Source organism: Citrus sinensis, chromosome 3 (assembly GCF_022201045.2).
Source record: "Citrus sinensis cultivar Valencia sweet orange chromosome 3, DVS_A1.0, whole genome shotgun sequence".
NCBI classification, from domain to species: domain Eukaryota; kingdom Viridiplantae; phylum Streptophyta; class Magnoliopsida; order Sapindales; family Rutaceae; genus Citrus; species Citrus sinensis.
In genome coordinates, this window is record NC_068558.1 from 15920385 (window position 1) to 15946164 (window position 25780).

The 25780-nt window shown below is 33.1% G+C and overlaps 1 protein-coding gene, 1 long non-coding RNA gene and 2 other non-coding genes across 4 annotated transcripts; 3 read left to right on the top strand and 1 right to left on the bottom strand.

Moving 5' to 3' along the window:
- Positions 1-833: 833 nt before the first annotated feature.
- LOC112498460 (small nucleolar RNA R71) lies at positions 834-940 on the top strand. Its single transcript, XR_003065771.2, has one exon. It is a non-coding gene; the product is annotated as a small nucleolar RNA R71 (small nucleolar RNA).
- A 2639-nt stretch (positions 941-3579) lies between these two features.
- On the top strand, positions 3580-4520 carry LOC127901316 (uncharacterized). Its single transcript, XR_008053472.1, has 2 exons — positions 3580-4079; positions 4230-4520. It is a non-coding gene; the product is annotated as an uncharacterized LOC127901316 (long non-coding RNA).
- A 9659-nt stretch (positions 4521-14179) lies between these two features.
- On the bottom strand, positions 14180-14286 carry LOC127901708 (small nucleolar RNA R71). The gene has a single exon (XR_008053952.1). It is a non-coding gene; the product is annotated as a small nucleolar RNA R71 (small nucleolar RNA).
- A 601-nt stretch (positions 14287-14887) lies between these two features.
- Positions 14888-16106, top strand: LOC127900611 (uncharacterized). The gene is made up of 2 exons (XM_052435776.1): positions 14888-14965; positions 15543-16106. The coding sequence occupies exons 1-2, from the start codon at positions 14888-14890 to the stop codon at positions 16104-16106; spliced, it is 642 nt and encodes a 213-aa protein (XP_052291736.1).
- Positions 16107-25780: the final 9674 nt, after the last annotated feature.

Below are 25780 nucleotides of genomic sequence, written 5' to 3' on the forward strand. Positions count from 1 at the left end.
TGTCTCTTCTTTAATTTGAGTTTCCCCTTGGGTTGAATTAGGTTCCACTCTTCTTTTTGGTACTTTAACAAGAATATGAACATCCTTTCCAGGCTTTAAGTTAATCCCCTTACAATGCTCTTTTCGTTTTCTCTTTAGATCCTCTGTATTGTTTAGTAAATTGTCCTGAGGTAAGTTGCTCAATGCTGTAGCAAGCTGTCCAATCTTATTCTCCAAGTTTCTTAAAAATACAGCTTGGCTTTAGACCACTACTTCAATCTTCACAATATACTCCTTAATTAGAGTTTCAAGGGAACTAAATTGATCATTACTGGTGTTTCTTTACCCTTAAAATTGCTGGTGAAAACCAGGTGGCTGAGCAAGTCTGTTATGTCCACTGGATGCTGCAGTATGCTGATTCTGATTGCTCCATGAAAAATTTAGGTGATGTCTCCATCCAAGGTTATAGGTGTTTGAAAATGGATTGCTTGGATTTTGTTTATTAAAATTGCCCACATAATTTGACTGAAGCTGAATTCTTAGGACAATTATCATATAGATGTCCCTCTCCATAATAAACACAAGAGACTTCAGCAACTTGGTTAAATGTTGCTGGAACAGTGGCCGTTGCTTTTACCATATTTGTCAATGAGGTTACTTGGGCTGTTAATGTTGTCAGTGCTTCCACATTGTGTTCTCCTGCTGCTCCTCTCACTGTGGCTTGTCTAGTTGATGGCCATTGATAGTTATCCTTTCCAAAATTTCATAAGCCTCATTATATGAGTTAGACAATAAAGCCCCTAGTGCTTGAGTTCAACCCATTGTAGAAAGTTTCCAATTGTATGCAATAAGGAATACCATGATGAGGGCATCTCCTGAGTAACTCCTTCAATCTTTCTCATGCATCATACAAGCTTTCATCTTCAAGTTGATGGAAAGATGTGATCTCATTCTTCAACTTTGTATTCTTTGTTGGTGGGAAATATTTCATCAAAATTTTGTCAGCCAAATCATTCCATGTGGTGATGGAGTCTGGTGGCAAAGAACTCCACTGTACCAACTAAAATTGATTTCACAAAACACAATAAGCACCAATCCCCGGCAACGGCGCAAAAAACTTGCTGTCGATTTTCTAATGCTATTAGTGTCAATGTGAAAATGTAGACAACAAGTAATATAACGATAAAAATTCAAGATCGTCTCCACAAGGATTATTATTATAGGAATTGCTACAGTAATTTTATCAGTGCCATTCTTATTATAAATTAGAATTAAAACAAATTATTCAACTAATGAACTAAGGCAGATCTTATTGGGCTAGTCGGCAATGTGTTGCTTTAGGTCGTGTGGAATAGTTGCGGGAGTGATCTTGCATGATGTGTGGAGCTATAACAGTGCTGAGCATGGGCCAATCTATGGGCTCATGGAACTAGCGAACCTATTCTAGAATTTCGAGGAAGAGTACTCTGGTTAGTACTCTAAATTACCTTATTATATTTTGCACAAACAGAGGCATGTTAGTGAAATAATATCTAACCAACCCAAGAGGGGGGTGAATTGGGTTTCTAAAAATTATGCAATTCTTAATCAAAACTTAATGCAAATCTTAAACGAATCTAAAGCAATAATAAATAAATCAACCAAAATATAAAAAGATAAAGGAAGAGAGATTAAAACACAGAGAGTTTTACGTGGTTCGGCCAACCTTGCTTACATCCACGCCTCCAAGCACACCGAGCTTGGGCATTCCACTAGTCAAGCCTTCAAGGCTTCAAGAACACTTACAATTGACTTCTTAGGCGTCAATCAACCTTTACATCTAGAGATTATCTCCAATCTCTTAACCCAAGTGTATCCCCAATCTTTTAGAGAGATATGGAGAGAATAAACTTTGAAGATAACAATGAAATACATGACACATTTAAGGAAGAAAATATAATAGTATTAATAGAATCTATTTTAACCGGTCTTAAGATAATTCAAGATTGATGCAAAATAAATAACAGGACTCTAAACCGTCCATAATAAGTCTATTGATTAATAATAACAATAATAGTGATGTGAAATTTTTTATTCTGAATGCTCAATTTAGATTATAATATCTATGTGAAAGCATTGATGGCATGTACCTTGGTTGGGAAAATAGATTGGACACATGGATATATATGTTGGAAGAACAAATCTAGTTTATATCTCAAGAGAGACAATAAATTATAAATGCCGGTGCTATAGTATATTCAGGTTTTATAAATCTTTATAAATTTAATAATCATTTAGATCTTCATAATATTATAATAAAACTTTAAATATATATGTAGAAGAGATGGAAGAAGAAATCATCCAGTTATTCAAAATCAATTAAACAAAAATAGAAGGTAAAATCCTTGAATTATATAAATTATACAATTTCACAGAAATTTTGCATATATTGCAAAACGGTCCTTGTGGCACTAATTATGGGACTAGTGTAGCATAAATACTAATATTGCTTTTTATTTTGTAAATTAATTGTTGCGTTATAATTTTTTTACATACAAATTTTATGTTTTAAAATATGATTTTTTTTTTTGTATTTAGGGTTAATTTTACAATTTCATACTTTGTTCAATTATATGTACAAGTCCTTAACGTGTTGGTTGATGTTGAATATTCAAAGATCCACAAGCTATCAACGACAACGAATCAAATTAAACTAATTTGTTAATACATAATGACTAGGTTGTTTCCTATGCTTGTTAATGATGTAGGATGTTATTTTAGGATTTTAGAATTTTAATTTTTAGGTCTTTTGATATTTTTTTTTTAATTAAAGTAAGTGTCTTAGTTTTCTTTTATTTATGTTATAATTATAATTTACTTTCTCTTTTTAAGCTAACTTCGGAAAATATATTTACTGTATTATAAATAAAGAGATCTTGTTATTACTTTATAACTTCAATTTCAGTTATTCAATTAAAAACCCCTCTTTTATAATTTCCTTTTGTATTATCTATTAAAAACCCCTCTTTTAAAGTTGTTTGATTAGAGCATCATCTAGCTTTGCTTAACGCAGTATTAAAAATCCCTTTGAGTTTAATCACACTTCGATTAGAGCGTAACTTTATCGCATTGACTTGATCCAGTACTTGAACGATATCTACTATTTTGCTTCTGCTATGCCCAAGGAGAAAATTAATTTCACCGTGAGATAAGAGCATTAAAAGGAATTCATAAGAAATTTAAATTAAAGCTATGTTAAATATATCGCTAGCTACTTGTTTTTGGAGGAATTAAAACAATTAATAAGCTGCGAAGTGAAAATGAATAAATAAATGAAATGACGTTGAAAATAAGTCTCGCCGCCTGGATCCAAGGCCAAAACATTCATGATAAGTTAGGTAATTAAGTACATGTTTTCAAGCTCTTCATGAAGAATAACGTTATTGAAATAAATCACAAAGACCCCTGCGCAAATTATTACATTGATTAAAAAACAAAAAGCCATATCTTTAACAGGATCGTGACTCTCGGACTGTTAATTACTTTATTCCCTGCTTGGCCAACAGCTGGCCACTAAACAAAATCATATAAATTTTAAATTTAGTCAAATTGGTCCCACTTGATGACATCCTTTTCATACATAAAATTGTTTAACGTCAAGGTTAAATATGAGAAGTTTGGTAGAGAAGGTAAAAAGGAAGTCTATATAAGGAGGGGAACGAGCTTTGTTTATAGCACAAGTGAAACTCCACTTTATTGAACGATGGGGTCTCAAATGGGCTGCCTCTTTGCCACTCTTTTGGTAGTATCAGTCTCTCTTAGCTACTTGCCGTTAGAAGCCTCCGCAAACAAATACTACTACACATCTCCTCCCCCTCCCAAGTACAAGTCTCCACCACCCCCGCCACCGGTTCACAATTCTCCACCACCACCCCCTGTTTACCTGCCCCCGCCACCTCCTCCACCAGTCTACGTGCCTGCTCCGGCACCAACTCCAATTTCCTATTCCCCGCCACCTCCTGTCCCCAAGTCCCCACCACCACCTCACCCTTACGTCTATGCATCTCCCCCTCCTCCTTACTACTACTAGAAAGCGGCCATGAATAGCTCATGCTTTTATGGTAATCTCATTTATTTTTAAAACTGTACATGTAAAGACTAGTAGTTCAGAATTACATTAAGCATTTCAATTTTAAGCACCGTGTTCTGTTTAATTGCGTTCCTATTGATTAAGTGACAAATAAAAGAGATTGATTAATTTGTTCTTGTAGGAGAGGCGAATGGTATCCGAATAAAGAAAGCAAGGGTTTGATGGAAGGCTTACTTGGAGCAAGATAGCGATCAATCGAGTTGCTGCGTTTTATTCTCTTTTATCTTTGTTTTTTAAGAAAAATAAACTGCCACGCGTAGAAACAGAAAATTAAGTTCTTGTCATTTTCATGCATATGGATTGTTGATGTGTGTGTCAATCAAATCTCCGGTGTGTCATTTGTAATTTTCAACCTTTATGCATGCAAATGCGAGACCTCTTACGTATAATAAAATTAATATACTTCCCAAGATGGTCTTATCTTGCATTGACTTTTTACGTTCCTTTGGTGATGATTTTGACGTTTGAAATTGATGACTATTGTTTTTGTAAACTCTGACATGGATTTTTCGTGCAACTACAGAGCACATTAACGAGAGACTTATCCATGAGGGTCCATGCAGATCAGTGTCTAATTAACCAATAATTAATATAACTTAAAAAATATAGAGTTAATAATTTTTATGGGTCAGGCTCAATTGCAGATGTTCGTACAAAATTTCTTGCTAATGTATGCCTGAGTATGATAATAAGTTTTAATCATTATTAATAATTCACTTGATAATATTAAACAAATTTTCATATCAATTAAGTTACAAAATTTCTGTGACAAATTTCCACGTACTGGAACCATGCAAAAGGGCTTTATTCAAACAGAGCTGCATAGCCGTTGGCAATTAAAATTATTTATCAATAAAGTTAAGTAGTAAGAATTGGATTGTGGATTTCATTAATTATTTCAAGGAAAATTTTATAGATAAATGATGTAATGAAATTTACGGCATCAATACCATGATAAATATAAATATTGTAAATTACAAATAGAATTAGTAAATATAAAGTAAAACCAGTAAATTCATAAAAGATTATTAATTATTTAAAAAATTAACATTGTTTCTACATAATTTTAGTGGAAAATATTTTATTCATTTACAAAAACAAATTTCTTTAATTAAACAAAAAAATTCATTAATTAAACAAAAAAATTATACTGAAAAAAAGTGGAATAAGTTTAATTGAATTGGTTACCATAAATTCTATATTTAGTCTAGGGCATTTGTATACATTTTTTTCCCATTTTCTATAATGATATCTATTTATTACAGATGTTAATTAAGTGCAATTATTTATCTTGATGTGGATCAAGTAAAAAAAAAAAGAGATATCAATAAAATTAGATCTAATTTTGAATATTATGTATACTTTATGTAGTTTCAAACTTTTTACTTGTATTTGGAGACCATTTAAGGTTGTTGTTGAAGACGTGTAGAAAGATGTAAAATAACCTTATCTTACAACAACTATGAAAGATATTAAAATAATATTTTTTTTCAAAATCCGATTTTGAGAAAAAAAATTCATCCGTAATTAAACATCACATGTATTATAGAAATGCAAAACTACCATTGTTATATTTAAAATAAAAAATAACAAAATATTTAAGGTAATAAACATTATAACGAGTTTTTATTTTAAAATTGTAAACTTTTTTTCTGACAATAACTCTTATATTAATTTATTTATTTTGCCTTTTATTCAAAAGTTTTATGCATAATCTACAAACTTTATGTTTTATTTTGCATTTAATGTTGATTTTCTTTTTTTATATTATACGTATAAGCTTTCATTTTATTTACCAGTAATACATCAATTTATCAATTTCATAGTAATTTACTTATTATACCTTCCTTTTACAATTCTTATTTTTCATTTCCAAAATTTATGTTTTATTTTACAGTTGTTGATGATTTACTAGTTTTATGTTATGTTTGCAAGTTTTTGTTTTGTTTACTAGTAATAGATTAATGGGTAATTTTTAATTGAGTCCTCATTAACTCTAGAAAAAAAATTCAGAGACCAGAAGTTTACTAAATGAATCAATTAAATTCTTTTTTCTCATATCAAAACATATATTTCTTGTTTTTAATGCTTAATTTTTTATTTGATTTCTATTCATGTGATTTATTTAATTTATAATAAATATAAATAAAAGAGTAGTTGAAAATAAGGGTAATATTGTACACTTATACTATCAGAGGAAGTTTTGGCCATTACAAAAATAGTAGGAAAAAAATAATATATGTTGATTACTGTAGGGGGGAAATTAGTAATCTCTCAATAAAATTAATATACTTCCCAAGACCGTCTTATCTTGCGTTGACTTTTTACGTTCCTTTGGTGATGATTTTGACGTTTGAAATTGATGACTATTGTTTTTGTAAACTCTGCATGGATTTTTCGTGCAACTACAGAGCGCATTAACGAGAGACTTATCCATGAGGATCCATGCAGATCAGTGTCTAATTAACCAATAATTAATATAACTTAAAAAATATATAGTTAACAATTTTTATGGGTCATGCTCAATTGCAGATGTTCGTACAAAATTTCTTGCTAATGTATACTTGAGTATGATAATAAGTTTTAATCATTATTAATAATTCACTTGATAATATTAAACAAATTTTCATATCAATTAAGTTACAAAATTTCTGTGACAAATTTCCACGTACTGGAACCATGCAAAAGGGCTTTATTCAAACAAAGCTGCATAGCCGTTGGCAATTAAAATAATTTATCAAGTAAGTTAAGTAGTAAGAATTTTATTGTGGATTCGATTAATTATTTCAAGGGAAATTCTATCGATAATGCCGTAATGAAAATTACACATAAAATTAGTAAATGTAAAGTAAAACCAGTAAATTCATAAAAGATTATTAATTATTTAAAAAATTAATATTGTTTCTACATAATTTTAGTGCAAAATATTTTATTCAGTTACAAAAAAAATTTCTTTAACTAAACAAAAAAATTATATAGAAAAAAAGTGGAATAAGTTTTATTGAATTGGTTACCATAAATTCTGTAATTATTCTAGGACATTTGTATACATTTTTTTCCCATTTTCTATAATGATATCTATTTATTACACATGTTAATTAAGCGCAATTATTTATCTTGATGTGGATCAAGTAAAAATAAAAGAAAAGATATATCAATAAAATTAGATATAATTTTGAATACTATCTATACTTTATGTAGTTTCAAACTTTTTACTTGTATTTGGAGACCACTTAAGGTTGTTGTTGAAGAAGTGTAGAAATATGTAAAATAACGTCATCTTACAACAATTATAATGATATCTATTTATTACACATGTTAATTAAGCACAATTATTTATCTTGATGTGGATCAAGTAAAAATAAAAGAAAAGATATATCAATAAAATTAGATCTAATTTTGAATAGGGAGATTGCCAATTTTCCCCCTACAGTAATCAACATATACCATTTTCCCCCCTACTGTTTTTATAATGACCAAAAACCCCCCTGATAGGATAAATGTACAATATTACCCTTATTTTCAACTACTCTTTTATTTATATTTGTTATAAATTAAATAAATCACATGAATAGAAACCAAATAAAAAATTAAGCATTAAAAACAAGAAATATATGTTTTGATATGAGAAAAAAATTAATAATAAATTTTTTTTCTTGTACTTATTTATTTTGTGAAAATTTTCTTATAATAAATATATAAGAAAGTTATATTAAATGATAAAAACAATTATTATAAGAAAATTCGAATGACAAATAAAAATTTATTATAATATAAATAATAAAATATTTTACCTATACTTTTTACATTTAATTTTAAAATATTACAAAATGTTTATTATAAGAAAATGTTCACAAAATAAATAATTACAAGAAAAAAATTTTATTATTAATTTTTTTGCTCATATCAAAACATATATTTCTTATTTTTAATACTTATTTTTTTATTTAGTTTCTATTCATGTAATTTATTTAATTTATAATAAATGCAAATAAAAGAGTGGTTAAAAATAAGGGTAATATTATAAACTTACGCTGTCAGGGGGTTTTTGGCCATTAGAAAACAGCAAGGGGGTAAATGGTATATGTTAATTACTGTAGGGGGGAGAGTGGCAATCCCCCTTTTGAATATTATGTATACTTTATGTAGTTTCAAACTTTTTACTAGTATTTGGAGACCATTTAAGGTTGTTGTTGAAGAAGTGTAGAAAGATGAAAAATAACTTCATCTTACAACAACTATGAAAGATATTAAAATAATATTTTTTTCAAAATCCAATTTTTAGCATAAATTTCATCCTTAATTAAACATCACATGTATTATATAAATGTAAAACTAACATTATTCAATTTAAATTAAAAAATAATAAATATATGAGGTAATAAATATTATAACGAGTTTTTATTTTAAAATTGTAAACTTTTGTTTTTGACAGTAACTCTTATATTAATTTACTTATTTTGCCTTTTATTCATAAGTTTTATGCATAATCTACAAACTTTATGTTTTATTTTGCATTTAATGTTGATTTACCTTTTTTATATTATATTTATAAGTTTTCATTTGATTTACCAGTAATACATCAATTTATCAATTTTATAGTAATTTACTTATTTTACCTTTTTTTTACAATTCTTATGTTTCATTTTCAAAATTTATGTTTTATTTTACAGTTATTGATGATTTACTAGTTTTATGTTATGTTTGCAAGTTTTTGTTTTATTTACTAGTAATAAATTAATGGGTAATTTTTAATTGAGTCCTCATTTTTTTCTAGAAAAAAATTCAGAGACTAGAAATTTACTAAATGAATCAATTAAATTCTTTCAAGCACAAACTAATGTCATTCAAGTCCTTAACTTAATTGCTTAGTTAAAAATAGGGAAATTATCCACCGTCCACCCGTTTTTTCCAACTTTTTCGAAAATACACAATTCTTTTTTTTTTTTTGCTGGAATCCACCTGAAGTTACATTTCTTTTCACTTTTCCACTTCCGTTTGGAATCCGTTAAGGAAATTAACGGAATATTGCTTAAATGACTTTTTTACCCTCAAATGTAAAAGATAATTTATCCATCGACCACTTGTTTTTTTTGTATTTTTTCAGAAATACACAATTCTTAATTTTTTTTTGCTGACCTCCACTCGAAGTTGTATTGCTTTACACCTATCCACCATTGTGTCGTTGTAAAATGATGATTTTACCCTTATGATGTTAGCAAAGTTATAACGGTCTCCAAACGGAAGTGGAAAAGTGAAAAGAAATGTAATTTCAGGTGGATTCCAGCCAAAAAAAAAAAAAGAATTGTGTATTTTTGAAAAACGGTGAAAAAACGGGTGGACGGTGGATAATTTCCCTTAAAAATATTAACAACGTTGAGGACATTTTAGTAAAACAACAATTGAGCCCTTCCTCATTCTTTATTTTTGACATGTGGCAATAGTTTAAAGTAAATTCAATTAACCTAATTAAGTTAAGGATCAGTTCTTGCAAACGAAAAAAAAAAAAACCTATAAAAGCTGCCATATTCTTCGTGTGAGAGGAGAGATCGAGAGAACGTGGGATGGTGCCAAAAATATTGTATAAATCTACTGTGATTTTGACCAAAGCTTTGTTAGCATTGGTTGAGTTCAAGTACTGGAGAGAACCTAAGTTTAAAGGTTAGTAACTCTATTTTTTTAGTGATTTTTGCAAGCGTTTTCTGATAAAATTGTTTCCATATTTAGTGATCGTTGTGAAAAATTAGGTTTTTCAAGTCTATTTTTCTAAATGACAAACTATGTTTAATTATTGGTGGATTTTTTTTATTGAATGTTGTATTTTGTTAATACATTGTTTTTAATTTGCTCTTTATGTAATTATTAGACTAAATACGCCATAATTATATTTGTATTCATTTCAACCAATTGGTATTGTTATATTAATAAGATTGAATTCATTGTATTTGCTTCTTTGTTCATGTAAAATTGAATTCTATGTGTTCTTATGAGTGGTAATTTTTCTATATATTAGACTAAATTCACGATAGTTGCTACTTTCTTTCTTTTTGTTGGGTTATTTTTTCTTTTTAGTTTTTATTTTTTATATGTTTTAGACTGAATTTGCTTTTGTACTTTTTTTAGCCGAATTACATGTATATTTCATTTAGGTTAAGTTTTTTTGTTCTTTGCTAAATAAAATTGTATTGGTTTATCCTTTTTTGTTGCAATACTTTTGGTTTAAAATTGATGCAAGTAGCCATGTTACCTTTTATTTTTCAGTTAAAATTAATGGGGTGGGGTATGAGATAGGATATAGAGAACCAAAGGAATATAAGATTATTAGGTTGTTTCATGAAATTCAAGAAGTCATGGTTAAGCATGGACATAATGAAATGGATATGATTGAAATTTCTATTGTATTGCCATGGACTACAAGTAGGCAGAAAAAGCTAATTTCAAACGATAGTGAATTGTATTGGGTTTTTTAGGAGTTTTTTTTTTATCAATAGTTGTCATGTCATTGAGTTTGAGGTGCACACTAGGTCAGGTGGTCAGTCATGTCGTGAAAATGTTGTAATAGGATATGAAAATCCTATCAATATAGCAGTTAGTGTGGGTAGTGATAAGTTTGAAAAATTTAGTGAGGATGGCTATATCGGAGGGCACTCATCTAATGAAGAGAATGGTCTCTCACAGATGTATGAATCCATTGTTGATAATGAGTAGAAGCCAAATCCAAATAGTTTAATTAGTCTAAAAGTAGGAAATACCTTTGAATCTGTTGCATTATTAAGAGAGGTTATAATGAAGTATGCAATCCAAGAGGATTTTTAGTTGAATAGGATTAAAAATGATGGTGTTAGGTATTGTGTCAATCTAAAATGCACTTGGAAACTTAGTGCTTCATCGATGGTTGACGAGATAACTTTTAAAATTTGGTATATTAAAGGGAAACATGATTGTCAGATTAAATAAGTTAACAAAGATGCAATAGCACATTGGATGATGTACATGTCATAATGAGAGAGCTAAAAGATAAACATAGGATTGAATGTGACAAACAAGAACTATACAGGGCAAAAGAAATTGCACTAAAAAACCTAGGTGCTGACCATGTTGCTTGCTATGAAAATGAGTAGAGGTGCTTGTGTCAAGCTAAAGTTGATAGGCCATTGTCAAATAGCCCAGTTTTTCAAAGGTTTTTTTTATCATTTCCCGCACTTAAAGTGGGGTACCTAACTGGGTGTAGACCTTTCATAAGATTGGATGGGTGTCACTTGAATGGGCCATATAGGGGACTATTGTTATCTGCTGTTGCATTAGATGCTGACAGTGGAATTTTGCCATTGGCTTTTTGCATATATGAGGCAGAAAACTATGATAGTTGGGGTTATTTTTTTATCTTTTTTATATGAATTCATTGGGGTCGATGATCATAAGCCTGTGACTATTATTAGTTATAGACAAAAAGGTCTTTTATGGCGACTAAAAAAATATTAGCCTAATGCTAGCACTAGATATTGTGCTAAGCATATCTTTGCCAATTAGAAGTGCAGGTTTCCTGGTTTGAATGTGATGGGGTTATTCTGGAAAGCTTGTAGGGCTGTAAATCAATATGACTTTGAGAGGGCAATGGGTTAAATTAGGGCTAAAGACCAAAATTGTTGTTGCTAAAGATTGTGGGAATATAAGATATTTCCTTGGAAACCAGCATTGGCTCTAAGTTATTGCTTAAAGATGTCAAACATGTACCATATATCCTTCTTAATTTGATCTCTACAGGCAAGCTTGATGATGATAGTTATACCAACTAATTTGGTGAAGGAGTATGGAAGCTCACCAAAGGCTCCTTAGTGTTAGTTAAGGGGAGGAAAGTAAACACCGTCTATGTGTGATAACTCTATGAAACGAGAGTTATTATGAAAATTCTAGACTTAAATCAATATCACTTAGAGAGTAAATGATGTGTTTCTATTGCATTTTTGTTACATTTTGTACAAACACTCATTTTAGTTTAGTCTTAATAAATTTTGCTTAATTTAGAATAATTCGTGCTTAAATTGTGTGCATAATTGTAGGTGTCTAGAAGCTCATATCTCATGGAAGGAGTGTTGATGCAATAGGCTTGTAAAAATGAGGAAGAACATGGCTACAAAAGAATTGAAACAAATCTAGAACAATGTAGTGTTGTAGCTGTTGTTGTAGCAATCATTGCTGTAGCAATCATTGCTGTAGCAATCTTGGAACAACGACAGAGAAAATTTAGCACGGGATACTTGCAGAATCAAGATCTGTAGTTTCCTAATCTGACTTATGCGTGCCCTGGGCTTCTGTTTACCCTAGTTTTCAGTTATAAGAGGAGCACGCATCATATGGTAAAGGGGGTGGTGAATTAACAGCGAAGAAATTAAGAGGAAAAGAAGGAGAAATTAGAATTCAAAGGAGAACAAGTCTGCACCAGTGAAGAGATTAGCAAAACTATTTGGATTCAATTTTCATCATTCTTTACTTATCCCCTTTCTTACTCTTTGATTGAACCGATGTATTTCATCACTGATACTTTGCTGTTTGTTTTTCTTTTCCAAAGTATGAACTAAATTTGATTGTAATTGAGTGACAAACAATCTCAATGGGTTCTTGATTGTTCTTATGAGTTGCTGAAAGATTGTTGTAGCATTTTGCTCTAATAGCTTATATTAGAATCATTATTTCTGTTGACCTCTCATTTAATGGTTCAAGCTAAGAGAGAGCCGCAAAAGGGCATGTCTTAGTAGAAATTATTAGAGTAATACTTGATCTTAATTTAAGTTCCTTGGATTGAGTTTAACTTGAGCCCCAAAAGGGCCACACTTAAGTTAAGATTTGTGAAGAACTAGATACAGGGATTCACCTTGTAGGGTAGAGGGGGTGTATGTTCATAATGCCATATCTTAGGTGAAATGACAACTGGTCATTGTTAGGGTGCTTAAGGGTATGACAAGTCCAACAAGCGACAGCTAAGGATGCAAAATAATTCTGCCCTGTGCTGTGAGAATTGCTGTAATAACTGGTGTTTATTTGAACAGAACAGTCAGCCCATGAATAGAGTTTGATCATTCAGCTACCTCATTCTCATTAAATTCTTTTTTACGCAATTCATCTAATTTACTTTATTACTGCATTTATTTTATTAAAATTGTTAATTTCGATAGTAATAAACTTTAATTAGATTTCTCTTTAGATAAAAGAAATTTGCACTGTCATGATAGCTATAGCATTGCAAGTAATATCAGTCCCTGTGGAGACGATCTTGAATATTCATCATTTTATTACTTATTGTGTACACTTGCACATGACATCAATAACAATTGAGTTAAATTAAACAACAAGTTTTTGGCGCCGTTGATGGGGATTGATTGTTTATTTTCGAAGTGTGAAGTCAATCTTGACAAGTGCCAACTTGATCTAATTCATTCTATTTATTGACAGATCATGACTTGCATGCGCAAAGACAGATCTGTTGAATTTCAATTTGATCATGAGATTGAAAGGACTGTAAGGAGATTGCGAAGAGAGCGAAGAAATTCAAAAACTGTTTCAAAAATGGATAACTTGCAAGATGTGGGAAACTTGGATCTTCACGGGCCACTACAACCTGTCAATATTCAAGAGGGGCAAAATGGGCACGTTAATCAAAGACAACCAGGCAACAACAATATCATTTACATGGCAGACGATAGAGATATGGTTATTAGAGATTATGCTGTATTAACTCCTCAAGTTGTACATCCTGGAATAGTCAGACCTGAAGTGGAAGCTGCCAACTTTGAACTTAAACCGGTAATGTTTCAAATGTTGTAAACAGTGGGTCAATTTAATGGACTGCCATCTGAAGATCCTCATCTCCATTTTAAGTTGTTTTTGGAAGTAAGTGATGCTTTTAAAACTGCTGGAACAACGCAGGATGCTTTGAGACTGAGGCTTTTTTCTTACTCCTTAAGAGATCGAGCAAGAGCATGGTTGAATTCCTTACCATTTGATTCTATCACTACATGGAATGACTTGGCTGACAAATTCGTAATGAAATATTTTCCACCAACCAAGAATGCAAAATTGCGGAATGAGATCACCTCTTTTCATCAACTTGAAGATGAGAGCTTGTTTGAGACTTATGAGAGATTTAAAGAGTTTCTCAGAAGATGCCCTCATCATGGCATTCCCTGTTGCATACAGCTAGAAACCTTTTACAATGGGTTGAAACCAAGTACAAGATTGATGGTCGATGCTTCAGCAAATGAAGCCTTATTATCCAAATCTTACACTGAAGCTTATGAAATTTTAGAGAGAATTCCTAACAATAACTACCAGTGGCCATCAACTGAAAAACTGTAGCAAGAGGAGCAGCAGGGGTACATAATATAGATGCAATTACAGCACTGTCAGCTCAAGTAACATTATTGACAAACATGGTAAAAGTCATGACTTCTACTTCTGCAGTAGTAAAGCAAGTTGTTGAACTATCTTGTGTGTATTGTGGTGATGAGCATGTATTTGACAACTGTCTAGGAAATCCAGCATTAGTAAACTATGTGGGCAACTTCAACCGACAGCCCTAGAACAACTATATTCAAGTACTTACAACCCTAGATGGAATCAACACCCAAATTTCTCATGGAGCAATCAAAATCAGCATGCTCCAGCACCTAGTGGACAGAACAGACATGCTCAGCCACATGGTTTTCATCAGTAAAATCAAGAGCAAAACACACTAGCCATGATCAAATCACCTCATTGGAAACACTTATTAAGGAATATATCATGAAGAATGAAGCAATTGTGCAAAGTCAAGCTGTATCTCTGAGAAACCTGAAAAACCAAATTGGACAGCTTGCCACAGTAATGAGTAGTAGATCTTAGGGAAGTTTACCCAACAATACAGAAAATCCAAGAAGAGAGGTAAAGAACACTGTAAAGTAATCAACTTAAGATCTGGGAAGAATGTTGATATTGTTGTTGATGTGACTAAAAAGAGGTTGGAACTTAACTCCTCACAAGAACCACCTCAAGATGAAATGATGTTACAGCAACCCAGCCATTAAGATACTGGCACTAGTGGTCAAGCTACAGCAACCTTGGAAGAAAATCACCCAATACCTGCTGAAGAAGATGTTGCAACACTAGTGGTGACAAATTACAATAAATCAAAGGAGCAGATATTGGTACCTCTTGAAGCTGTACAACAATTTAGGCATCCACCTTATTTCCCACAGAGATTCTAGAAACAAAAACAAGACAAATAGTTTAGCAAATTCCTAGAAGTGCTAAAAAAGTTACACATCAACATACCTTTTGTGGAAGCATTAGAACAAATGCCTAATTATGTGAAATTTCTAAAAGATGTTTAAAAAGAAAAAAAAGGTTGGGAGAATTTGAAACTGTTGCTTTAACACAGGAATGCAGTCACCTGTTTCAGAGTAAGATTGCTAAAAAATTGAAGGATCCAGGAAGCTTCATAATATCATGTTCAATTGGAACTAAGTACAATGGCAGAGCACTCTGTGACTTGGGAGCCAGCATTAATCTAATGTCATTATCTCTATTTAAGCAATTAGGAGTAGGAGAGTGCAAGCCAACAACAGTCACTCTGCAGTTGGCTGACAGATCTCATGCATACCATGAAAGAAAGATTGAAGATGTATTGGTGAAGGTTGACAAATTCATCTTTCCAATGGATTTCATTGTACTAGACTTTGAGACTGATAAAGAGGTACCAATTATATTTGGAAGACCTTTCCTGGCAACTAGGAAGACTGTGATAGATGTTCAGAAAGAAGAGCTAACCATGAGGGTGAATGACCAACAAGTCACCTTCAATGTATTAGAAGCTATTAAGAGTCCTGATAAGGCAGAAGATTGTAATTTTTTAAGTGTTGTGGACCTTGCTGTGGCAGACAGAATAAATAGATGCTGCAGTAAAGAGGTTATCAAAGCTGCCACCTTTGAAAGCTTTGAAGAAGAAAATATTGCAGCAAACTAGATAGATTGGATAGGAGAAATGCAATCTAAAAGACATAGCAGATTTATCGAACCTCTAAATCTTTCAGACAGGCACGTAAAATCAACTTTACCATCTATTGAATCATCTCTTACTCTTGAATTAAAATTGTTACCTTCACATTTGAAATATTCATATCTTGGTGAGAACAATACACTTCCTGTAATCATTTCATCTTCTTTAGATGCAGATAAAAAAAGAAGTCCGGTAGATGTGCTTAGGAAATATAGAAAAATAATTGGATGGACTATGGCAGACATTAAAGGGATCAGCCCATCCATATGCATACATAAAATTCTGTTAGAAGACTGCTACAGCAATTCAGTAGAGCAACAGAGAAGGCTAAACCCCATTATGAAGGAAGTTGTGAAGAAATAAATCATCAAATGGCTAGATGCTAGGATCATATACCCGATATCAGATAGTTCATGGGTGAGCCTAGTACAATGTGTTCCAAAGAAATGAGGAATAACAGTAATAGCAAATGAAAAGATTGAACTTAATCCTACAAGAACAATGACTGGATGAAGGGTATGTACGGATTACAAGAAGCTCAACAAAGCCACACGGAAAGATCACTTCCACTTTCATTTATAGATCAAATGTTGGACAGATTTACTAGAAAACAATACTATTGTTTCCTAGATGGGTATTTAGGTTACAACCAAATTGTTATAGCCCCAGAAGATCAGGAAAAGACTACATTCACCTGTCCTTATGGAACTTTTGCCTTTAAAAGAATGCCCTTTGGTATGTGCAATGCTCCAGTAAATTTCTAGGGATGTATAATGTCTATTTTCTCATATATGGTGGAGCAAACATTGGAAGTCTTTATGGATGATTTCTCAGTCTTTAGAGAAACGTACACTGATTGTTTACACAACTTGGAAGAAGTTCTTAAAAGATGTGAGATGACTAACTTAGTACTCAATTAGGAAAAATGCCACTTCATGGTGCAAGAAGGCATAGTGTTGGGTCATAGAGTGTCCAAGAATGGTAGCTTTCTGTTTTTAAGGATACTTATGAGTTTGCTAAATGTTGTGACTAGTGCCAAAAGACAGGAAACATAACTCAAAGACATGAAATGCCATTAACAAATATTCTGGAAGTGGAGATTTTTTATGTATGGGGAATAGACTTCATGGGCCATTTCCCACCATCCTTTGAGAATTTCTATATCCTGGTTGCTGTGGATTATGTCTCCAAGTGGGTAGAAGCTGTAGCATTACCCATCAATGATGCTAGAGTAATGGTGAATTTTCTTTAGAAAAATATTTTTTTCCAGGTTTGGCACTCCACGAGCAATTATTAGTGATGAGGGTACTCATTTCTGCAACAAAACATTTGCTGCAGCAATGGCCAAGTATAAAGTCAAACACAAAATTACGAACAGCATATCACCCACAATCCAATGGCCAGGCAAAAGTATCTAATAGGGAGATTAAGAAGATTCTAGAAAAGGTAGTGAATCCTTCAAGAAAGGATTGGTCATTGCGATTACATAACTCTTTATGGGCTTTCAGAATAGCATACAAAACACCACTTGGTATGTCTCCCCACCGAATTGTGTATGGGAAAGCTTGCCACTTGCTACTCGAGCTGGAGCACAAAGCATAGTGGGCACTGAAGTAATTAAATTGGGATATACATGCTGCAACAGAGCAGAGGACACTTCAACTACGTGAACTTGATGAATTACGGTTATTCTCATATGAAAATGCAAGAATCTATAAGGAGAGAACAAAACAATGGCATGACAAGCACATCCAACAAAGAAAATTAATCCCTGGTCAACTAGTTCTGCTCTATAATACCAGGTTAAGACTATTTCCAGGAAAGCTGAAATCTAGATGGTCTGGACCTTTCAAGCTGCTCAGAATTTACCCTCATGGGGCTGTTGATCTCTTAGATGAAAAGACAGGCCAAGAATTCAAAGTTAATGGGCACAGAGTTAAACATTACATGCATTCAGTTACAGATTGTTCAAAGGAGGTCTTACTCCTTAGTGAACCGGCATTGTGAGCATTAAAAAAAGGTCAGGCTGAAGGACCTTAAATCAAGCGCTGAATGGGAGGCAACTCATTGCTAAGGCAATCATTTCGAATGAAGTGGATCCTCTATGTTTTTGTTGTAGTATTTTTTATTTATTATTTTTCTTAGTTAGGATTGTTTAATTTTTATCTTTTATTGTTTTATTTAAAAAAAATGAAACATGCCAAGTCACGCAATTCTTAGAGTTGGATTCAATACTGACAATTGGTGTTGTAATGTTAACAGGTTACAAAGGCAAGTTACTTGACAGCAACTATCTGAGGAGATTGTTGTGCAGATTGCTAGAGCATACATTTTGTTCCTGTAACAACCAATTTTATTATTACAGTAACTTAACTACGGAGCCTCACATTTTACCGTTGGAGATAACATGTGACAGCTAGTTGGGTGAACTCAGATAGAGATTGGGGAAGAATGCATAATCACTTAAATAACTGCATCAATATCTCTTTCCTATTTTTTATGGGATATGCTTAATAAATTCAAAAATTCTTCCCTAATTTATCTCTTTTATCGGATTTATTTTATTTATTTCCACCTATATAAGAGTTTCACTGTGCATGTTGACCTCTAACACTATTTTCTTTTCCCTTCGCAGTCACAACCCCTCTACTTTATAACCTCTCCTCCTCGTTTCACTCTTGAACATATTACCACAGTTATCCTACTGCTGCAGTAATGCCAAGGTATAAAAGGACAGCCAGCCAACTAAACGATCCATCACGATTTTAAAGTTACCATGCGAAAGAGAAGTATGAAGAATTTATTGAACCGCGCAAGATTTTGGAAGAAAAATGGTTTCAGTTCCCACCTCAACCCTCTAGAATTGTGTAATCATTATACGATGCTGCAGCAAAGCACGGGTGGCTGGAGTTTTGTAACCACCCCCGAGACCTTGTGTTGGAGCTATTTGCAGCACTTGGAGGACCACCTACACCAATTTGTTGTATATATAAAAAGTACCCACCACAATTTCCTTGATTCACTGCTACAGCAGTACAATTTTGGTATCTCTATTATAGAAGTTAGTGAGATGTTACTAACACAGATGAACCAGAGGAAGAAACAACAGCAGAACCGCAAGCAGATGCTGATATAGATGCTGATAACCAGTCAGACCAGGATAAAGAACAGGGAGTCCAGTCTACAACTGACAGTTCCCCGATAGAGGAGGAGGAAAAGCATGAGAAAGAACTCGAAGAACCCTCAGCCAGGACCTCTTTTAAGTCCAGGAAAAAGCACATCATACGAGAAGGGGAAGACGAACCTGCAGAGGAGCCTCACATTCCATTCCTCTCTCGAAAGGGCAAAGAGAAAGTAATTACCCCTCCTGCATCCAACGATGAAGCTGAGCACATTGATGCAGAATTGGAAGTTGCAGCAGCTAGGGTTACTCGTACACCCACCGAGACAAAGCATATGCTTGATATCATTGCCGCAATCATGGCTGAGGGGTATGCAGCCGAATACCCAGCTCCAGCTCCCTCAAGGCAAACCCCCAACAAACCTATTCTCGCTAGTCCTAAAGGACCCAGCAAAAGAAAGGGGGGCACTTCTGGAGGCATTGCCGCAGTAGACACACCAGAGCCAAAGAGGACCATATCTGTTTCGTCCCAGCCAGCTGCACCCACTGCAACTCCTCCCACTAGCCCATCGCAGAGAAAGAAAAAGTCATTGCCAGCTACCTCACCGCAAGAATCTCCTAAGGACCGACTGTGGAGCGCCTCCAAAAAGCAGTGAATTGGTTATAATTTATTGCACCAGTATTTCTAGCACTAAAGGAGTACCACTACCCGCTAGTTTATTTTACTTCTTCATGCAACAACTTTTTCTTCATTTAGTTTTAATTTTCTTATTTATTTTGCATGTCCTTTTATTTAGTGTATGCATATCTGGTTTATGTTTTTTTTGTTTTGTGTGCTTGTGAGGACACAACACCTTTCAAGTTTGGGGGGGTTGTGCTATCATATAGTGTGTTATTGAGTGCATTGCATGTGTTGTGGTGTTGTTTGTGAAGTGAAGCTCTGTATCTACTGCTTGTGTATGGATTTGAAAGCCTAATAAAGATAAATTGAGTGTTACTCAGTATGTATGAGAATACCCAGTAGGGATAGTTATAGATGGAGGTTGAAATTATGTCCCGACACTTAGACTTTGGTTGAGATTCATGAGACTGCTGCAGCAGAATCAAGAAAACTGCAAAGAGTAGAAAATATCTCAAGTTTAGGGGAAATGTGTGTATTGAACTGTGCTTATTAAAGTCTGTTCCAATGGCTTAAATGGTTGAGTAACTACGGCTGAGTACGTGCCCCATATGCAGACTTGAGTTAAAAAGCAACAAGAGTTATCAGCATTGTTGTAGCAATTGAAAAAAAAAAGAAAAAAAAAGTCCTATGTCTGTTCAATTGAGTAGCCATGTCTGTTCATGAGCCTCATGTTCAGCCTTGAGTTAAAGATATCTTTAGATAAGACTATGTTATGAACATGGCTACAGCAACTCTGACATGTACATTGAGTAAGTAATTGGGTGTCATCATTACAAGTGATAGGCATTCACATGAAAGCTCAATGTTGTATTGAAGGGAGTAAATATATATATATATATTTACTCCCTTATGGGTTTTTTATAAGGCCTCGAAGGTTTCTTATAAAAAGATTCTCTAAACATTTGGAATGGTTTCTTATGGCTTTTGGATTTGTAATGTTTTCTGTGAGGTCTTGAAGAACATTCACCATTACAATCCTTGGAAGTAGAGGTTTTAAAGGGGTCATAGTTGAATTGTTTACAAAAACCACCTAATTCTTGCTTAGACTTCTTAAGCTCCCATTTAAGCCGTTTTTGTAATTTCAAATCTTGGCAGACCTTTAACCCTTCTTTGTTGACAAAGTTGACTAGCTCACCATAAGTAAGATCGTCATAGGGAATGCGATTGTCCCTTTGAAATAAAGAGAATTTTGAACTGGAGATTGCTAGGCCAGCCTTCTGGTATCAGAGCCAAGGGGAGGATAGTGTAAAGCAGTTCAGAGTTCTTGTGTTTAAAGACTTGTGTTTTGTTTAATTTCTGTTTGTGTGGTGAATTTTTACTGGTAGTAAGTCCCGTTTCAGGATAGGATTTCCGCTTAGGGCTGTAAAACCATACATGTAGCCATTCATTCAAGACCTTAGATTGACCATAAGTTCTTTCTTCATGGATCCTCTGCTCTGTAGAGCATCATCCTTTTCTAGCTCTTCTTCCGGGAAGACTAGTGATTCAAAGCATGTTGTGAGTTCAGAAGAATTCATTATTGAGAACTTTGATAAAGCAATTGATTGTTGGGAAAATTTCCAAAGAAAAGATTTACAAAACAAAAAAGCTCGATATTTTGAAAAATGATTATGTTATAAAAACTGAAGAACGTGATATTACTATTTCAGAACCTTTTGAAACAATTCACCTGTTTTTAGAAAAGTTCATTAAAGAAATTAAAGGAAAAGAAATTTAATTATGTCCACATCGGTCTTATCCAGGTCGGAATAAAGCCTCTTACAAAAGAGGGCTTGGATACCTCTATCCTTGCTGTCCTTAGAGATGGTCGATTCATCTCTTTTGATGATTCCTTGCTAAGTAGCATCGAATCTAGTCTATGTAAAGGTCCGATTTCTTTTGATTGTTATCCAAACATAACAATTTCTCTTAAAGACAAAAATATTTTGAAAAGCATGATTTTACAAATCAAAACCCATAATTATAATATGATTAAAGGGTCTGTCCCAGTTGCACTGATTTTTAAAATCTCTTATAAAGCAATGATTTCAGCATTCAGTACGCAACATAGATTCCAGTCAAAAAGAGATGAGACTCTTCTCTTGCAGACTGATTTGTCTAGAGCAAATACTGTTATTCCGAAATCAATCCAATGGAAAGATATTAATCTTCCAGAGGAATGGATTCTTGAAGGAGCTGCTCCACCAGCAATTCCGAAACAACTTGAGCCTAATACAGAGTTGCGAAATGTGACTCAGTATTCTGATGGTAGAGTCAAACTATCTTTCAGAAGATCTAACTCGACCAGATTTTCTGATAAAGAGTCGTGCTCAAGCATTCCTACATTAGAAAGGAAATTCACAAAAATCCCTTCGGTCATAAATCTTTTTTTCCAAAGTCAGCCTAGGTTCTCTACTTCAGATGTACCTAGTTCCTCCATACGTTCTGTTGACTATACTACAAATATTCTTCATCCTATTTATACTAGCAGTCAACATGAACAAAAGCATGATGAGAATGAACCTTCTCCTCCAACTTCCCCTACATTCTCTGCGGTCACAGAAAATGTTATAAATGTTATTGAAAAGAATTTTGAACTTGACAAAAATCTTCTTCATGATGATTTTTATTCAAAAAAGAATAAAGAAAAAAGAATTTGGTTTTTTAAATATTTTTTAAATCAAAGAAAAAAAATCCAACAAGTTTATTATGAATTTGTAAACTTACATCAAGTTCATATATTGTTTTTTGATTGGTTCGAAATATATTCTTCTGAGAACAACATTTTCAATCCCTTTAAAGAATCGAACCCTGTAACTATTAGAAAGAAAATTCCTGAGTGGAAACTTTCTGATAGTGATAGAACCATAGAATCTGAGCACCCACCTCTTCGGAGTATAACTGTTGATCACGGTGAACCTCCTGTCCAAATTAGAGCCTCACCTTACAAAATCCCAAAACCAAATGATTCTGATGCCAATTTGAGCAGTATTATCCAACAGAATAATTTCTGCAATACTAACTTAAATACCATTGGAAAACAGTTGACTAGGATAGAAAACCAATTCCAAAAGTCAACCATAGCCATCTCCTCTGTTTCTCCTGTTCCATCAAAATCAGATTCTGACAAAAAGCTTAAAAACCTTATTTTCAAACCTTTTCAGGTTTCGAAAACTAGCCAAAAGCTTGCTCAAGAGTCAAAATCAGATTTTGGTAAAGCCATTAGAGAACAACTAGATAGGATTGAAGCAGCTTCATCTTCATCTAGTAAAGCTCAAATAGCTCCTGATACTCCTCAATCTAGCAAGATTGGAGTACTAGAACATGATGACTAAACTTCTATAGCCTCCTCAGACTTAGAAGCCTCTAAAGATGATTTTATTCCTAAAGCCAACAAAATCCATTGGAATTAGCCCTTCCCACAGTCAAGTCTCCTCCGGATTTGACCATAGACAATAGGCCTAGTGCATTAAACCAATCTCGGTATAATGCATCCTCTGTCTATGAATGGAATATTGATGGAATGTCGGAATACAACATACTAGGATTGTTGCAACAAATGACCATGGCAGCCAATGCCTATAAAACCCAATCAGGAACTTCTGACAAGGCCATTGCAGAAATCCTTATTGCCGGTTTTACTAGTCAACTTAAAGGATGGTAGGATCATCTTCTCACCAATGAGCAACAATTAGATATCCTTAATTCTATCCAAAGAGATCAAGATGGCACCCCCATCTTTGATGAATTCAATAACCCTATTCAGGATGCAGTAGCAACCGTAATTGTTGCTATTTCTCTCCATTTCATAGGTGACCCTTCTCACCTTAGAGACAAAAATGCTGAGTTACTACACAATCTAAGATGTAGGAAACTTAGTGAATTCCAAACCTACAAAACTACTTTCTTCACCAGACTCTTTCTTAGAGATGATGCAAATCATACTACTTGGAAAGAAAAATTCTTAGCAGGATTACCTACCCTTTTAGGTGAAAAGGTTAGGAATTCTATTAAAGCCTTTATGACAATCGCATTCCCCATGACGATCTTACTTATGGTGAGCTAGTCAGCTTTGTAAATAAAGAAGGGTTAAAGGTCTGCCAAGATTTGAAATTACAAAAACGGCTTAAATGGGAGCTTAAGAAGTCTAAGCAAGAATTAGGCGGTTTTTGTAAACAATTCAACTATGACCCCTTTAAAACCTCTACTTCCAAGGATTGTAATGGTGAATGTTCTTCAAGACCTCACAGAAAACATTACAAATCCAAAAGCCATAAGAAACCATTCCAAAAGTTTAGAGAATCTTTTTATAAGAAACCTTCGAGGCCTTATAAAAAACCCAATTTCTCTAAAAAGAAAAACTTTAGAGCCAAACCAAAGACCCCTTTTACTCCTTTCAATTACAAAGAAGCCATATGTCATAAGTGTGGCATAAAAGGCCATACTGCAAAATATTGCAGAATAAACAAGAAGCTCCAGGAGCTTGGCCTAGATGATGAAGTCCTTTCCAAAATTGCCCCTCTCATGGTAGAGTCTTCAGACTCTGAGTCTTCCATGTCGGGAGATAGTGACCCACTTCAGGTCGATGAGCTTTTTCACTCAGATACCTCTGCATCTAGCAGTAGTGGATCTGAAACAGATTCCTTTTTAAGAAAATCAATGTTTTGACTAAAGACCAAGAAACTTTTCTTGAACTCGTAAAGTATATTTCCGATCCAAGTCTTCAAAAAGAATATCTTGATAAGCTTTTAAAAACTCTGGATTTTAATAAAGCTGAAACTTCTAAAGTTCCAATTGTTAAAAAGAACTCTTATGATCTTACTGAGATTTTGAATAAAAAGAAAACGAAGAAAAATACCCCCAGTATTCAAGATCTTCAGAAAGAAATTAAAGACATTAAAACTGAGATTAGAGAATTAAAAGAAAAACAAAAAATGATTCTGAGACTATCCAATTTCTTTTGCAAAAATATTTACATGATAATTTAGATAATGAATCCAATTCTGATAATGGTGATAACAATGATCAAAGTTTAGAAAACATTGAATCTGTTCCCAATGATTTTCTATTTGTTTTAAAACAAATCACCACGAGAAAATATTTAATTAAAATCACTTTAATTTTTTTTTATGATTTTGCAATTGATGCCATTGACCTTTTTGACACTGGAGCCGATTTAAATTGCATAAGGGAAGATATTGTCCCCAAATGATTTCATGAGAAAACTAAAGAAAGACTTTCTGCCGCTAATAATTCAAAACTCAATATAAAATCTAAAGTTGAAGCTTCAATTCATAACAATGGTTTTGAATTTAGAACTTCTTTTGTTCTCACAAATGATATTCATCATGCCATCATCTTGGGAACTCCTTTTATAAATCTTATAACACCTTATACTGTCAATTATGATAGTATATCCTTCAAAGCAAAAAATGAAAAACTTGTTTTTCCATTTATTGAAAAACCTAAAACAAGGAATTTAAATATTGTTAAAGCTTGTTCTGTTTATCAAAACCGAATAAACAATTTACTTAAATCAAAACAGTGTGAACTAATGTTTTTAAAAAAGGATTTGGATTTACAAAGAATTGAAAGCCAATTACAAAGTGAATTCATTAAAAGAAAAATTTCTGATTTCAAAACTCTTATTGAAAAAGAAATTTGTGCCGATCTACCCTCTGCTTTTTGGAACAGAAAACAACACTTGGTAGATTTACCTTATGAAAATTCTTTTGATGAAAGATAAATTCCTACTAAAGCCCGTCCAATTCAAATGAATATGGAATTAGAACAACATTGTAAAAAGGAAATCAAAGATTTGGAGTCCAAAGGACTCATTGTAAAGCCAAGATCCCCATG